The sequence below is a fragment of the Eufriesea mexicana genome, unplaced genomic scaffold (genome assembly GCF_001483705.2).
Source record: "Eufriesea mexicana isolate 0111107269 unplaced genomic scaffold, ASM148370v2 scaffold6395, whole genome shotgun sequence".
NCBI lineage: Eukaryota > Metazoa > Arthropoda > Insecta > Hymenoptera > Apidae > Eufriesea > Eufriesea mexicana.
In genome coordinates, this window is record NW_016914275.1 from 243060 (window position 1) to 259542 (window position 16483).

Consider the following 16483-nt stretch of genomic DNA (forward strand, 5'->3'; position numbering starts at 1 on the left):
GGGTGAGAGGATAGGGAGTTGGGTAACTCGCGAGTAGCTGTGTCGTCGACGACGACGTCGATGTGTTTTCGCGTACACGGCCGCGTGGCTGTTGCAGATAATTTCCACGCTGTCTCGGCAAGTTCCCGTCGCCGCAGGTGTTTGCACCGGATCGAAAGGTTTCGCCAGACTTCCGATACGCCGAAAGATAGTTCGCCTCGCGTCTTCCGCGATTTCGCCGCCGCCATGCTCTCAGCGCGACATTCGCGTTCCTAGGAATTTGTCGCTTATTGACTGAGACGAGATGTTTGAATAGTCTTCGTGGGACTTTCGAGGAATTTTACCTGGCCTCGTTGCTGGGAATACTGTTCTGGGATGAGTGTATAAATATATATAAATTATACAGGCACCCAGAGTAGCACGAGCTTCTCGTTTCTTTGTTTAAATTAATTCTTTTGAAAAGATAGGGTTAGCTATGTACAAAAATCAATGAAAGTGGGATATCAGGTGTGAATATGTCGTTTATAACACCTTGATTGCCAGAACGAATTTTTATATTAATTCTTTGCATTCGAGAGGCGACTCTCAGTCGCCATTTAACACGTTGAATGCCACGCCAGTTTTACAGGGATTGCCTGCTGGCACCACGATGAATTTTCTATTATGCGATGCATATTATGTTGAAATATTATTTACAACAGATAAAGTCAGTTGTATAATCGCGTTTTATGTGTTTTTCGTGTTGGGGGTCACCGGTGACCCCCGCGGCGCTGTAGATCATTTTCAATTGTTTAAAAAGCAACTGGAAAAAATATTTCAATTGCCGATTTTAGGATGAAGTTAACGATGTATTTAGTGAATTGTTCTGATGACGAAGATTGCATTTCATCGAGCAATTACGAACCGCTTTAGCGAAAGGGTTAAAATTACCCAACTATATTTGCAATGTCGAAGTAAAATAATTCTGCGTCTTTTGTATAGAATCTGATTAAATGGTGACTGAGAGTCGCCTCTCGAGTGCAAAGGGTTAATATTGTATTTGTTTTTAAATTAACACTAGAACTACCGATCTTTAATGGGTAACCTAACTATAACGCGCACAGATTATAGTAATTTCAGCGGTACGATGAATACGAGTGAATACATTGATTACAGTTCTTTCTTAATACGAGTTGATACCAATTTTATTCTTAAAGCAGGTGTATGTGTTCGGTGATTGCAAAAAGGAAAATTCTGGGACCAGTTGTTTTGACCGTGTTGGTAGTTCTAGTATTAAATTAATCGTTAAAAAAAGAAAAGACACGTGGTTTCCTTTATTTGTAAATTTGACAGGTGTCCGTAGAAATAGGTACAGGTAACCCTCCTATAACACGGTAGATAGGTTCCTAGAAAATGCCGTGTTGTATGAGACCCAGACGCAGTACAAAAAGTGAGGTTACGTTCCGAAAACTTAGTAAAAACAATTTTTTTTTAAATTCTACATAAACAACTTAATTTCTATTAAAAATATAAATGCATGTACAACACAAAACAAAAATATTATTTTAATTTAATCAATTTCTTCGTCGTTACCGCTCATCTAGAAGTACAATGCTGTTCAAAGGTTTCTGCAATTTTCTTATCGTGTTATAGGAGGGTTCCCGCAATTTATGAATCGCGTCATAGTGAAACCGTGTTGTAGGAGGGCTACCTGTACACAGATAGCGTGCGTAAACCTAGTGAAAAATGAATTTAAACATAAAATGGCGTAACAGCGTGACTTTTCCCGTGTTGCAGACATGCTACGAGATGGAGAGGTACCTGAAGGACGAGCCGAAGCTGCAGTCGTACAAAAAGTTGCCCACAGAGCTGGACACGGCACCCTGGAACCTCTTCAGGCCCCCTATCTCGTGGACAGCGTCGACCGGCACCGCGAGCGCACAATTCGAGTCGCCAATCAAAATGGAGGTGAGTACCGTGCAAGTGACCGGCGAACTTTCTCCCATGGGGTCGTTTTCTCGAGTTCCATCCGCCAGGAGCGTGTCTGGAGCAACGTGTCACAGTCGTTTCTTTCTTTTTTCCCTGGTGCTCGCGCGACGCAGGTGACGACGTCGTCGGAAGACAGGGAAACGATCTGTCTGGACGACATAAAGTTCAGTCCCGGCGATCACAACCACAACGGCCGCGATAGGGATCTCCTGGACCGGCACCTCGATTCCTTGTCGATGTCGTCATCGAGTTCGGCGTGTTCTGCCTTGTCCTGGGACAGTTCGCCCTCCGTCTCGTGCACGGCCTTCATTCTCAAGAAAGAGCCCAGCGAGGACCTCGAAGAGGACGAGGAGCACGAGGTGCGTGCCACTCGGATTTGCATGCCACTCTAGTCCTTCCATCGACAAGGATACGTTCCTCCTTCCTCCCGATCTTCATTCACCGCACGTCTCCTATCCTCGGGCCTATTTCTGAAACAAATGATACCGGAACGCTCGTTCGTTTGCTTGATACCCAGTATTAACCCTTTCGGTACTACTTCCGTCCAATGGCGGCGACCATCAAACGTTCTCTAGGTACTACCGTCGCCTATTCGCGGCATCTACGAAACCTTCTCTAGGTACTACCGTCGCCTGTTGGCGACATCCAAGAAACGTCACCGATGATTGTCGCGATCCGAATGAAAAGTTTAGTGTCAATCACGCTCGAGATTTCTATGAATACCGCAAAATACGTCTTCGTAATTTCCAGTGCAACCACTCTTGTGGAAAACTTCCTCGTTCCACGAATGTATAACCACGGCCAGCTCCTCCGTACCGAAAGGGTTAAAGAGGAACAGGGCTGTTGACTCGCAGAAGCCAGTGACTCGGGGATCAAAATTTCGGTACACGAAAGAATTTCAGGATTTCAAAAATTCCCGTGACATGTTGGATTTTGCTTTTATTGTTGATATAGAACGTGGAATCGGAATTTTGGAATTGCCCCTCATCTCATTATCAGTTGTAATTTATGCGATTTATCGGTATCGGTGCTATTGCTTCGTGCAATTTTTAGTTTCCTTTCAGGGGCGAAGTACAGCGAAGTATAGTAGAAGCTCGATTATACGAATTAATTCAGGAATAAATCCAATTACACAGTCGGTCCGAATGAAGCAAATTTGCAAGCATAAATCAAGTAGAAATTAAACAGTTTTCAAATATAAATGTGTTCTAATTGAAAGAATACATGTGTACAGTGCACGAAACAGGAGCAAAATTCATATTTAATAAGAGTATATACAGATTTAATAAAATTGTGGATTTTCTCTCGTATGGATTTCATTAATTTCGTTTTCAATTATTTTTGTTTTATTAACTTCCCGATTGACTCTCAGTCATCGACCTCGAAGCTTAACCACTTCGGCCACGAAACCTTGCCCACAGCCATAATGCACACGATACATTGTGCTGTGTATCGACGACGAATTCGTTTTGTTCTTTCACAGACCTGTGATGAGGAAATCTTTGAAGCACTGAAAGCTTGTTTACGTTACAGACAGCTTTACTTGTAACGTAAATCAGCAGAACATATATTTTTACTACGATATTTCTAAACGTTTGCAATTTTATTTCTATAAATAAGAAATTAGAAAATTTAATTCAAAACCAAAGTAAAAATTTTTGACCATTATCTAAAATCGTCTCTTGGCTATTCGCGTTCATTCCTGGCTGTCAATTATAGTTGATGCTCGTACCGAAGTGACTAAGTAAAGAACACGTGGCAATAATTATTCTAGATTAGGAGTGAAGTATTAAAGTATTGAAACGAGATGACTCCCATAAATTTCCATAAATTAAGCACAGGGCTTAGAAAACTATATAGTATAAAAGTGTATTAACCCTTTGGACTCGAAGATTTCTTCGTTGTGAAGATGCAATTCGACGAAATCTTCTTAGATTTATATAAGCTCATCGATACTCTTTATACTAAAATTACAAAAAGAAAATCGTGAATTTTTGTGTAAAACGAACGAGTAGAATAATTTTATTTCGATGTTCATAATATAATTATCATCATTCGTTATCTAAATTATAGCATTAAAGCAAAGGGTGACTGAGAGTCAAAGGGTTAACACCTAACACCCCGCACGTTTCTCCAGTACTGCCTATCAGCAACAAACACATTTTTGAAGCAAAGCGTCTGAGATAAAGTCTTATTTTGAGCGGAAAAGATTACACGTCCTTGTGAAAGTATTTAATTTTATTTATTTTATAAATACGTTCATTCCCTCCACTCATTCCCAATTCACAGACCGTTACGATCCTCCATAAAGACGCGAATCCTTCAATTAGACATTTTAACTAACATCCTTCGAACCTCTACCTCCATCAGGAAAAACCCAGACCTCTACCTTATCCCTATTTCCATGCATACCCTGAAGAACAAGGGACCCGAATCGAAGGGACGATGGTTTACTCGTTTATAACCAGCGTCCCACGATTCGCGGACACCTCGACCTCCGAAACTACCCCCCGAGTCAACCCCCATAAAAGAATTAGAATTTCCCAAACCTAAACAAATTAACAATTTGTTTAAACTTCCACTTCCACCTACCAGTTCCGAACCTCCTGCACTTCCCTCCACGCCGCCAATAGGAGGAAAAACACACCCACCACTTAGACATCTCGACAGCCAATGACAGCAACAGACGAACATATAAAAATACACGACACCAAGACGAGAGACAGTACAAACATCAAAACAACACAAACGACACCACGGTAGAACGCATATCGCTAGTACATCTTGTAAATTGCTGTAAATATCTTGTAATTAAATTATATTTAAATCGTCAGAAATAGTTTACGTTCTTAGAACGACGTAAAACTTCGCCTGAATTCTTCATACAGTCGACAAGAAGATTCGGACGATACAAAATATGCATTTTCCAATTGCAAATATAAGATATAGAGAACCCTTGGTCCCTTCGAAGAACCCTCCGAGGCTTCATGTTGCCCGTAAGAGCTGAGGGCCCTGCCTTCGGATTTACGAAGCAAATGACGGAGCACTGAGGATTAACTTGCGAAACAAAATGTCATTGGCATAACAAAAATTCGTATAATCGACGTTCCACTGTACCCTATTCCCCTTCATCGTGACAAACCGTATCAACGTATCGTGGACGAATTTTCCGCCATTATTTCGTATCCCAATGCACCCCCGACACGCCTTGTTACCCTGCACCCCGGATCTCGCAACGGAGTTTGGAGCAACGAGCGAGCGAAAGGGATCGATCGGCTTGCCGCGAAAGGAGCCGATGAAACGAAATTAATTATCGCTGGTGGCGCGGGTGTCGCGACAAGAACACCTGCGTTTCCGGTTGAATCGCGGCGCCCGGCGCCACCCTACGCGCGTGCTGCCACCCCGACGTATCGCGACGGCCGTCAAATTTCCATTACCGTCAAACGCCGGTGTTATACGAATAACGATTCTTCGGATTTTCCGCGGGTCACGCGAGCCCTGTGTGTGTGTGTGTGCCCGTGTAATTCGCGCGGGCACACGTGGCCGCACGAGCCACGCGTTTACGTACGCGCGGCTGCGTGTAATCCGTTTACGGGGTCATTTGGCATTGATCGATTGGCGCTTGGCCGGGAACGGGGCCGTTTGGTACCGGTATCGATGTCCGATACCGTTTTAACCAGTTGCTTGCACTTTAATCAGAGCCACCCCCGCCACCGTTATCGTAATCCCCGTTGCGTAATGAATTACGTTACCGGCACCAGGAAATCGAGGAGGAGGAGGACAGCGGCTGCGAAAGCGAAGGTCAAATCCTGACGCCGCCGTCGAGCCCGGGCTCGGGTCAAGGTCATTCCAACTCCAGTCACTCGTCGAGCGGGAGTTCGATGCTCGACGTGCAGAACCTCAACCTTCATGGCACGGGCGGAAGGAGCGCCATCGTCAGGGTTACCACCAGCAACGCGCAGGGTGTCGCAAGGTGACGTATCCAATTTTCATTTTTATTCTCCTTTTATTACAGGTATAGTATAAATTGACATATTGGGTTGGCAAGAAAGTACTTTCGGTTTTCTAGCGTGAAATAGAACTCGATTTTTTCTATACAGTAAACGAACTTTAATCGGTCAAATATCTTCCATTCTATTCGATGACCTTTTGCCATCCTTCTGGTAACTTCGTGATCCCGCGCTCGTAGAACTTCTGGTCCTTATCTGCAAAAAACTTAACCAAGCGCGTAAATCTCAGAAGGTCGACCAGAACTTTGTGGGTAGAACTTTCAGTGAAAAATCTTCAGAACGAAATTTTTTAAACTAATTATGACACGTGCGTTCTGTTAAACGATCAACGCCGTAAACTTCTCGTATCTCTTTGTAAACTTTGTAAACTTCTTGTCTTTATGAAAATAAAAAAGTAAAATGTGTCGAAAATGATTATTTTTGCACTCCATGTTAAGACTGACCGTGAACTGACAGTTATAAACGAAATTACACGGAATTTCGCGAAATAGCAACGTAAAGGTATCGTCTACCATGTCTCAAAAGAAAAAAATTCTAACATTGACAGAAGAATAATTAAACAAGCATAACGTTATTTACCGATGCAAATCGAAATTACTTTCTTGCCAACCCAATAGTATAGATTGGTATAGATTTGGAGGCACTCGTGTTTGAATTTCGTTAGCTTCGTGTGAAAATGTATCGTTAGGATATTATAGAGAGGTGTTTCAGGTTGTTTGCGAATTTAGGTTAGGTTTAGGATTTTTGTGTCTTGTATTGGAAGAAGTGGATGACACGGAGTAGACCTCATTGACATGTCTCGAGTTTCTAACCTCTTCAAGGATACTGGCACATATAGATTATGATTATTAAAAGTGAAAAGGAAATTGGAATCAGTTGGAGAATTATTTACCATAGAATCAAATTATTGTAACGTTAGATTGACAAAAATTCGTCCATGAAGAGGTTCTTAACGTAGTATAATCGAAGATAGTATGATAGTATAGGAAAAATTTGTGTTATTATATGTCACATAGATTAGTATTCTTCCTCTGAAGACTGAGGATACGCTGATGTATATAATGTAGAATTTTAAGTATAATACTACCCCGGTAAAAATTTTTGAATTTTTCAGGAATGAACAGGAGTTTCAATTATTTTTCTTTTCTTAGTTTTTACTAAATCTGCCAGGGTTCTAATGATCATTTCTAAACTTTTGGTTTAAAATTCCATAGTTAATTCTATCTCTGTGGTCACTCGATTTCGTGATTTTTCTTATAATATACATATAATTAATTATTCGATATTATTTCTTCGTTCCTCCTGTCATTAAACAGGCCGTGGTAGATTTAATATTAATTTTAATATTTTAACATTATCATACGATAATTTCGTATTATCGAATTTAGCCGAAAAATTTTTGCCGGGTATAGTATAATAGAATCACTATACTCTCGTCTTGATGATTTATAAAATTCGTTATACTACAACTATTATGGTTCCACGAAGGGTATAGTTCATGAAATTATAATCGTAATATAACAATGATAGAATCAATACTCTGATCCTGAAGATCATCGTACCCCAAAAATTGTTACTATAATATTCCACGAAAAATAGTAATCTCGCTCCGAAGAAAGCCAAGGAGCTTCGAGAATCAGTATTTATAAAATATCTGATGGACGTAGGTAAAATCTAGTCCACGATGGAACAAAGAATCCACGTTGCTGCCCCGAAGACTTTGTCTTCGTGGGAGATCGATGGGAGGAACTATTAGTGGAACGATTAACGAGCCGAGTTTTGTTTGACCGGCGCTGAAGAACTTGGTCTATTTTGTCAAACTTTATGCCTCCGTCTTGCCTCCATCGCTTAACGACGGTGCATCGTAAACTGACGCAAAAAGCGAGCGGAGGGGCGGGCTTTTTGAACTTCGGCATGTAAATCGTGGCCTAGAAACTACCACGGAGATGCCGCTTTCTTTGCATCCTATCCCATGGACGGCGATCGATCTATCGGATAAATCGTGAGAAAAATCGGCGAAATGGTCGGGGCCATGAAACTCTAGGCACTAGCTCATTAGGGAAACCGGTTGAGCGCGGAGGCTAGGGAAAAAATGGCGGGGCAAAAAGCGTTTCGCGGTTAATCACGAATCCATAGAGGAACGCAGTGGCAGTATGGCTCCGTTTTTCTTGCAGACTGATCTCCGTCACAGCGAACGGCTACCCTGCGGTCGCAGGCACGCAACACGCACACGCAGGGACAACTGCAGCTGCGAGCACCGTGGCTAACAGGCACCACGCGAGGAGCCACGAGCACAGTCCGCCAGACACGAAGCGCAGGATACACAAATGCCAATTTCCGGGTTGCAAGAAGGTTTACACCAAGAGCTCGCATCTGAAGGCCCACCAGAGGACGCACACAGGTGAGTGACCCCGTCTCCACCGTTCTCCATGGTGCATACCGGTCGCGAACGATCGATTAGCCTGTGATTAGAGTCCAGCAGAGAGGTTTAATGGAGCAAAAAGTTCGACCGGAACTGGCCGATCGATGGGCCGAGTATCGCGTTCGAAATAGAGCGCCGATGCTTCGATTAACATTCCCCGAACAGTTTCTTTGCCAGCCGATTTCACCTCGTCTTTTATGCGTCTCCGGGAAACTGTTATTACGCGAATCCAGCTGCCTTGTTGGAATACTCGAAACTGATCCCGTTAGATCATTCTCCTCTGCGTTGTCTTTGGTACTCTACCTAGTTTTATCATCTAGCTGTTCGAAAGGTGGCTCTGGTAGGCCTGTTCCGTTGTTCGTTTTTAGCAAATTCTGCGTAGAGATAATTTGGCTAGGCATCGAACTCGATGCGTGATCGTGGAAGATCACGGAAGAGGAGAGAGGGGAAAAAGAGACAGGAAGCCTCCATTTTGGGTGATAGATATGAGGTTTCTTCCTTTTGCTTCTGTCAATGGATTTTAGTTAATTTAGAAATTGGTGTAATGATTTTTCTGTCATCTTCTGAGCAATAGTGTTTTCTTCATTCTCGTCAGTGGCTAAGTTAGGATTGTATAGGATCACAAAGAACGTGAGAGAGATTTATTGAGACAGTACACTTGTGAGTAACATTGATATAGTCAGCTGTTGTGTCTTATTTTCTAGCAAGGGAACATGTTGAGGAGGGAAATGTATTTTTGCATTTGATATAAAATTCACGACATCAACCATCAATCTATTCAAGCTTCTATGTACTGGTATGACTATGTTTTAACATGAACTTTGACATTAAATTTGAGGTTTATTTCGAAAATTGTTAGACAGCTGTTGTCCAAATAGCCAATAGCGACCAATATTTGCGAGGGATTAGTGAGGAACTAGCGAGGGGATGATGCATTCGCTTGGCTTCTTCTCGCGTGCAGACAGTACATCCTACTATGTTACATATACACGTATATATGCCTCGAGAAAATAAAAAGAAATCGAGAATTGGTAGCTTAGAGCCTAAAATCGAATTGTGTATCCAATTACCTCTCTCATCCCTGTGTCGTGCCTTCCATAGACTCGCAAACCTAACCTAAAAAGTATCTATACATCGTATTAATGAACATTATAGGAACTTAAAATCTAATTGTGCCTTTGTCACTGTTAAACGAGATACGAGTATATGAGAGAGAAGGAAGAAAGTGGAATTGTCAGTGAAATAGCTAGTAGGCTCGTTGTTCATTGGAATATTAATTTTAAGTCAGGAAATCCTATGTTTAGGACATAGAAGCCTCACTAAGGATTTTCGAAAATTCTCGAATTCTTCGGAATCCCTCTGATAACAAGTATAGTTCGGTTTCCACGTATCCTATTCCTCTCATCTCTGAATCGTTCGTTTCATACACATTTAGACCTAACCTCAAAAAGCATCTCTGCACCGTAGCCAGACTAGGCTCACCAAAAATTCAAAATTGGTCAGATAGTATGGTTTCCACGTATCTAATTACTCCCTTTATCCCTGTGTCGATTGTTTCATATACACACATAGACCTAACCTAAGAAGATATCTCTGTGTCGCCCGTTTCATACACACCTAGACCTAACCTCAAAAAGCATCTCTGCATCGTACCCAGGCTAGACTCATAAAGCTCATAATCGATCAGATAGTATAGTTTCCACGTATCCAATTATTCCCTGTATCCCTGTGTCGTTCGTTTCATACACATTTAGACCTAACCTCAAAAAGCATCTCTGCATCGTACCCAGATTAGACTCATAAAGTTCAAAATCGGTCAGATAGTATGGTTTCCATGTATCCAATTATTTCCTTTATCTTTTGTATCGTTCGTTTCATATACACCCGTAGACCTAACCTAAGAAAATATCTCTGCCTTGTAGACCTAACCTAAGAAAATATCTTTGCACCGCATCTGAACTAGACTCAACAAAATTCATAATCGACCAAATTACCCGTTCAATTCCAGACGTTCAACTTACATTCGTCTGTCTTTCGATAATCACGACTCGTTACCAATAATCGAATCCGCGAAATGGGTCCGTCGATTAATAAACGTAACGGAACGCGTGTCTGTCTGGGTGCGATATCTCATGGTCGGTGGATAATTTCGCGCGCTTCACGCGACACCGCGCTCGCCCTTTCTTCGCGATTCAGTTAATCGTTAGTCACGCGATTATCCCCGGCGTCTGTCGCGAGGGGGTTCGAAGCGGACGGGGAACAATCGCGGACGCGTCCCAGCGAGCAGCCAAGGGATAAATTCCCCGACGCGTTCTCTGCCTCCCTTATCGCGGCAAATAACAATGCATAATTAATTACGAGGCTGAATTAAGGGAGCCTCGTTCGGCTTGTCGGGTCGGGTACTCGAACCGCGTACGGCAGCCGGATGAATGCGAGGCCCACGTGCGCGAAACCGGATGATACATGTTTAATAGCGCCGAGAACCAGTCTGCCCGCGTGTTTTCTTCGATCGATAGGGGGGGACAACGGTTCTTTGCCACTTCGCTGTACGAATTAAATTACGCTTATCTCGCGGCGGGAATGTAAAGCGGTGGTTGGCTTCCAGGTGAAGATGTTCGTTTAATCGGATTTCGATATGCTAGTCGGTTTTATTTAACGAGCGATGTATTATTCCCAGATGGTCCTGAGAAATTCTCCGCGTGTCTGTAATAGGATTAGCTATGCCGAACCAGCCAGTGGATTTTAGGATTTTTGGCCAAGTTATTTTATCGATACATCGTTGGTGCAATATTCATTTTTCTTATTTCGGGATTTTTTGTTTAGGTATTTTTATTTTATTTTATGTATATTAAGTAGATTATTAAATTTATTCGAATTTAGGAATTAATATTGGAAATTTTTAATTATCGTTATCATACTACACCTTGGGAAAAGTTAGATTAATTGGATTATTCGAATTTAGGAATTAATATTGGAAATTTTTAATTTTTGTTATTATACTACACCTTGGGAAAGATTTTCGGTCAGACAGGGTAATACGAGATTGAATTAACTTTTCGAATGTAGAATGATATATTTAATAGGAGGGTGGTATTAAAAATGGCTAGATTCAGTTTTCCATTCCCTGTTCTTATAATTCGTGAAAATGTGCAGCTGCTTTTAGCGAAGTTAATGGTAATTTTTGTTTAGGTATTTCTTACATTGATTAGTATTGTCTATACATACTATGTTTTGATAGTTTTAATAGTTTTGAACCCTTTATTATTTGTATTATATTAAAACTAGTTAAAACGGTTCATTTATTTTTGCAATTCATGCAAATCCTGTCGCTAAAATTACTGTTGACTTTTATTAAGATTTACATTAAATTCGCATTAACCTTCAAGCGTTTCAGACTGGTCTGACGCACATGCAGTGTTCGCCCTCTCACGTATATATAATTTAGGAAATTTCACTATTTTCTTTCTTTCTAACAGTAATTAGTGCCCCATTTTTATTAATTTCGTATTAAAATAATTTTGGAACATTTAGAAATTTAATTATTTTTATTTATTAATACCCACGGATTAATAATTCCACTGTCTTCAGAAGCGTGATTCTTCAGAAGTGTAATTTCATCTGACAGTGGACCAAAAATTACAGAGATACAAAAATTGCACAGAATCCATGCTAATATTCCTAATACACGATCGAAGATCCTTAATTTTCACCTTAACTTAATTTAATCTACTTTGGTCAAGTCAAAATCACCCCATTTTCCACCCCGTGTTTCATCGCGAAGAAAGAAATTACTAGACGATTTTTCCTGTAAGAAACTGACCAATCACGTTATTACCATGCAGTCAGAGTTCCTCTCGGTCTCTGACGACGACACCAGGTGACGACGGAGGACTGTAATTAACGAGGACTCCGTTACTCTTTCTGCCACCCTCTTCCACCCTCCTCTTTTCGACCGCGATTTTTGTCGCGTCACGCCTCGAACCCCTACGGCGGGTGCAGATACGCGTTCAGGTGTACACGCGCGTAATTACCCTCGCGAAATCACGCCCGGTGCTCGTGACTCACGAGCTCGCGCCATTTTTCCACGCACCTCGCGCCGGAAGTGCAGGTGGAGGACGCGTGGGCGTTGATTTCGATGGGAATTTCTCATTCGCTTTTTACGAACGCGATTATGAAGAGTCGTTTTTGACACTTTGTTAAGGGTTGCCTGCAATGTGACAGGTTTTTCATAAGGATTTCTGTATCAGGATTAGCAGTTCGGTGTTGGATCATAAGTAACATAAATTAGGGTTGAAGTCTAGTTCTTTGGATGCATTTGTTGTTTCTGTGAAGAAATTGGTGTTTGAGAAGAAACAGAGCCATTTGGTTCTTCTTTCGATATTTTATTATTATTATATATTAATATTATTAGTATATATTGGTATAATATACTGCTAATATTATTGTATATATATATACCAATTGTTAATATATTTTGAAGTATAAAATGAAGCGTGCTAACATTTTTTAAATTTAGTATATTAAGATATATTACCTATTTCTTTGAATAAATTAGTGTTTGCAAAGAAAAATGGCGTATTGGTCACAATTCTATTCTTTCTTTTTAGCAGTTTAATAAAATTGTATTCGGCATAATTCTGAAATTATTCCATTCATTGATTCTATTAATAACGACGTATTTTAAAATGATTAAAAAATTATTTACGAATTGTCTGTAAATTTTGTTACAAAATTATCATTAGATACAATTCTGAAATCATTCCTGTCATTAATCCTATTGCCAGCGACGTGGTTTAAGTAACATTCTTAGAAAAATAAAAATTATTTTCCAATTCTGTCAAGTGTCCATCGAAACGTAAAGAACCCGATCGTCTCTGTATCTTACTGCGAAGCCACGAGCAATCTTAAGGATAATAAACGCATCCTGTTAAGATGGTCAAAGGATATTCTCGAAAATCTAAACCGCTCGACACACGGGTAAGTCTCGTCCGCGTGGCTCTCGTGTTTCATTTCCTCCGCCAATGTTTCACAAAATGCAATAAATGTAAAGTATACTCCGTTATAAAACGCGATTCGAATTACCGTGTTTCTGGTTTCGAAATGGCGCGTCGGATCAGGTTCGTTGTAGGACGGGAACCGAATTCGATTCGGCTCGCATCCTTTCGCGAATGAAATACGCCGTCGGTCTGGCCGTCAAATATTTAACCGCGCCATGCATTTCGATGCACCGTGTCTTTTATAAATTCACCTGGAAATCCCTTCCATCGCGTTGCAACGGGGCCACGGCGTGTTACGCCACCCCGGGCGCACGCCGCCCCGTAATATTGTACGTACAGGTGATTAAGCGTGTATACGTGTCCACATATATTTGCTCACGTGAATAGTTACACGTGCGCGCACGGTCGCCTTCATATGTGTTTATTTACCCGTCCGCGTGTGCACATGTGCACGCGCACAGCTTCATCCCGTGTCTACAGGAAGGCGCGCAGATGTGTAATTTCAGCTCTGTATTAGGGTGGATGAGCTAGCGAGAGTGTTCCCGGAGAAGGGAACACCACTGAGGGAGGTCGGGGGCCGAGAATTACAGAGAAATAGGAACGAAGATAGAGGGGCAAATAGTTGGCGAAGAACTATAGTCCGAAGACAGGGTCCAAGAAGTTTGACAAGCTAGTATTTCTCGGATTGTGTCTTATCAAAGTAGCGCAGGATACCTGGTCAACGAGGATTTCAGATTCCACGAATTTACAAATTAGTAGCATTAGTGTTTGGGCTTAGAACGAAAATGACCGCGTGCAAGAAGATTACGATGATCGATTTATGAAAATCGAGCGAAAGTTTAACCCCTTGCGCTATATTCACGGGTCTGACTCGCGATGAAAATTTTGGACCAAACTTGAATATCACGTGTCCGACTCGTGATCGGCGTTTCGGGTCGAACGTGAATATCACGAGTCTGACACGTTATTGGATTCTAGGCCAAACTTGATTATCACGTGTCTCACTCGTGATCGACGTTTCGGGTCGAACGTGAATATCACGAGTCTGACTCGTGGTTTTAATCTCTGGTCAAGTTTGAATATGTCGAATGGGCTCGCGGCTATCACGCACTCAGTCATAAGATATATAGGAACAGCCTGAAATAAAATTCAGCCGTGCCTAAGAGGTTAAGAAAGATCAGAAAAGTGTGCCGTCAGCGAATCCCTCTTGTTTCATAGCCAGCCGTCGTCATTCTATTCGCGAGCTTATTTTATTCTATTAACACTATGCCGTCTGCAGGTCTAATCGGGATTCTTTTGTTTGGCGCCAGTAGGACTGACTAGTCATTTGCGCGTGATACCAACGCGGTGTCAACGGCATTTGCCCGATAGTTCTCGCATGACACCAACGTGGTGCCAGCGGACAGCATAGCATTAATTACTCGTTTCTCTAGCTGTTCGAATGCGCTCCGGTGCGCCTTTTTCTTCGCCTGGCTTCGGTAAAAGTAAAGTCCACGCTCTCTTGACTGCATATTTGACATGACAACAGGATAATTAACACGGAGACAGTTTCCGTGTTACGTTAAACAGGCAATACTGACACTTGTAACCAATAAGGAACCTAGGCAGACCCGTCTCTTTACCAATCAGACCGCATTCCAATATCTGGGATTCCTAAATTCCTCCGGCGCAGATCGGCCTGCATGAGCAAACAGGGAAATAGGAGAGAAGTAGAAAACGGGATGTTAAAGGGGAAAGGCAAGGAGGACGGGGAAGAAAGGGACTAACGAGCGACACAGCCGGGGAGGCTCGGGTAGGCGAATAGGAAGAGACGAAAGAGAGATGAAAGGGCGAGGCAGAGAGGACGGGGGGGAAGAGAGGGTAGGCAATAAGAGAGAGGTTGGCCGGGACGCCTTCATCCTGCAGCGTGGCAGGTACGTCGGGATTGCTTCTCGCGGATCGTTAAGCAGAACTGCTAACTACGGGATTATGCATACTGCGGGCCCCGTCCCGCAATTATGACTCTGTTATGAATTCGTCCTGACGCAAGGATCCCCTCCGAGGCTGGCACGCTGCACCAGACGATGTCTGCGTCACGTATCGCGGCACGGCCGAACGTTTATTTCGCTGGGAACGCCGGCCGGGCAACTGGCTGAAAAGGACGCCGCGCGTGTGCTGCCCCCTAGCCGGCTATTACCTCCGTCGTAATTGGTTTCCCGGTGACGGATGTTCCCGCTGACGGATCCCCGGGATTTTCCGGTTAATCGTTCGCCCGCGGACTCGTGTAACGCTTCGACGTTCACAGGGTTTCGCTTAATCCAATCCGATATTGTTTCCTTTTCGGGTAACCAGTTTTCGATGTCCCGTCGTGTTTGCCGGTTCGTCTGCGGCCAAGGACTGCACTCGTTCCCGCACGTGCTTTCACCGATCCCAATTTTTCTTTCTCCCATCTCCTACCATCGGTTCATCCTCGCGTCTCTCTCGCGTCTCGCGTTACTTCCTCACGGGTTTCCCTAATTTTTCCGATCGAATTTCACCGAGACGACGGGATCGCCGGGACCGAGAGCCAGCCCAACCCCGCCGTTTGTCAAATTCCGGCGGATTCGACGGCGAATTGGAGGGCGACAGGGGACAGGGGTCGGCGAGGGAGAGGGGGAGCTGGCAAGAGACGCAAACGAAAAAGTTGGCCGAAGGCGGGCGGAGAAAAGTCCGCGGAACTTTCTTCCAGAGATGGAAATACCGGTATACTTTGATCTCGGTCGGCGAATCTAATTACTGCCGGCTTGGAAGGAGCGTTCGCGAGGACCGGGACGCGAAACGAGGCGAATCGTGGAATCACGGGAGTCCGGGCGATCGTGTGGCCGAGTCAACATGAAGGCTCGTTACGAATTCCATCGGCGAACTTTCCTTTCGAGGATCTTTCGGCATGTAGATATCCGCCGGGCCAGCAGCGGGAGGTCGTTCATCCCTGACCCAGCTCTCCTTGGGATCCATCGTTGCTTCTCTCTTTCCGCGCGGGCTGCGTCTCGAGACTCTCGTCTTAACGACGAATCGATCCGATTAGACGATTTAACAGTCAAAGCCTTCGTCCAGGCCGTTAATTCCCTTCTAACGAGCCGATAAGACGC

General features: G+C 43.0%; 1 protein-coding gene across 1 annotated transcript in view; it reads left to right on the plus strand.

The window, feature by feature from the left end:
* The first annotated feature begins 1758 nt into the window (after nucleotides 1-1758).
* Nucleotides 1759-16483, plus strand: part of LOC108552400 (zinc finger protein 18) — a 37882-nt gene continuing 23157 nt past the window's right edge. Inside the window, exons 1-4 of the mRNA XM_017906913.1 lie at nucleotides 1759-1926; nucleotides 2061-2306; nucleotides 5709-5920; nucleotides 8132-8358. Coding sequence (XP_017762402.1) covers nucleotides 1768-1926; nucleotides 2061-2306; nucleotides 5709-5920; nucleotides 8132-8358 — 844 coding nt within the window. The 5' untranslated portion in view covers nucleotides 1759-1767. The remainder of the gene's footprint in view (nucleotides 1927-2060; nucleotides 2307-5708; nucleotides 5921-8131; nucleotides 8359-16483) is intronic.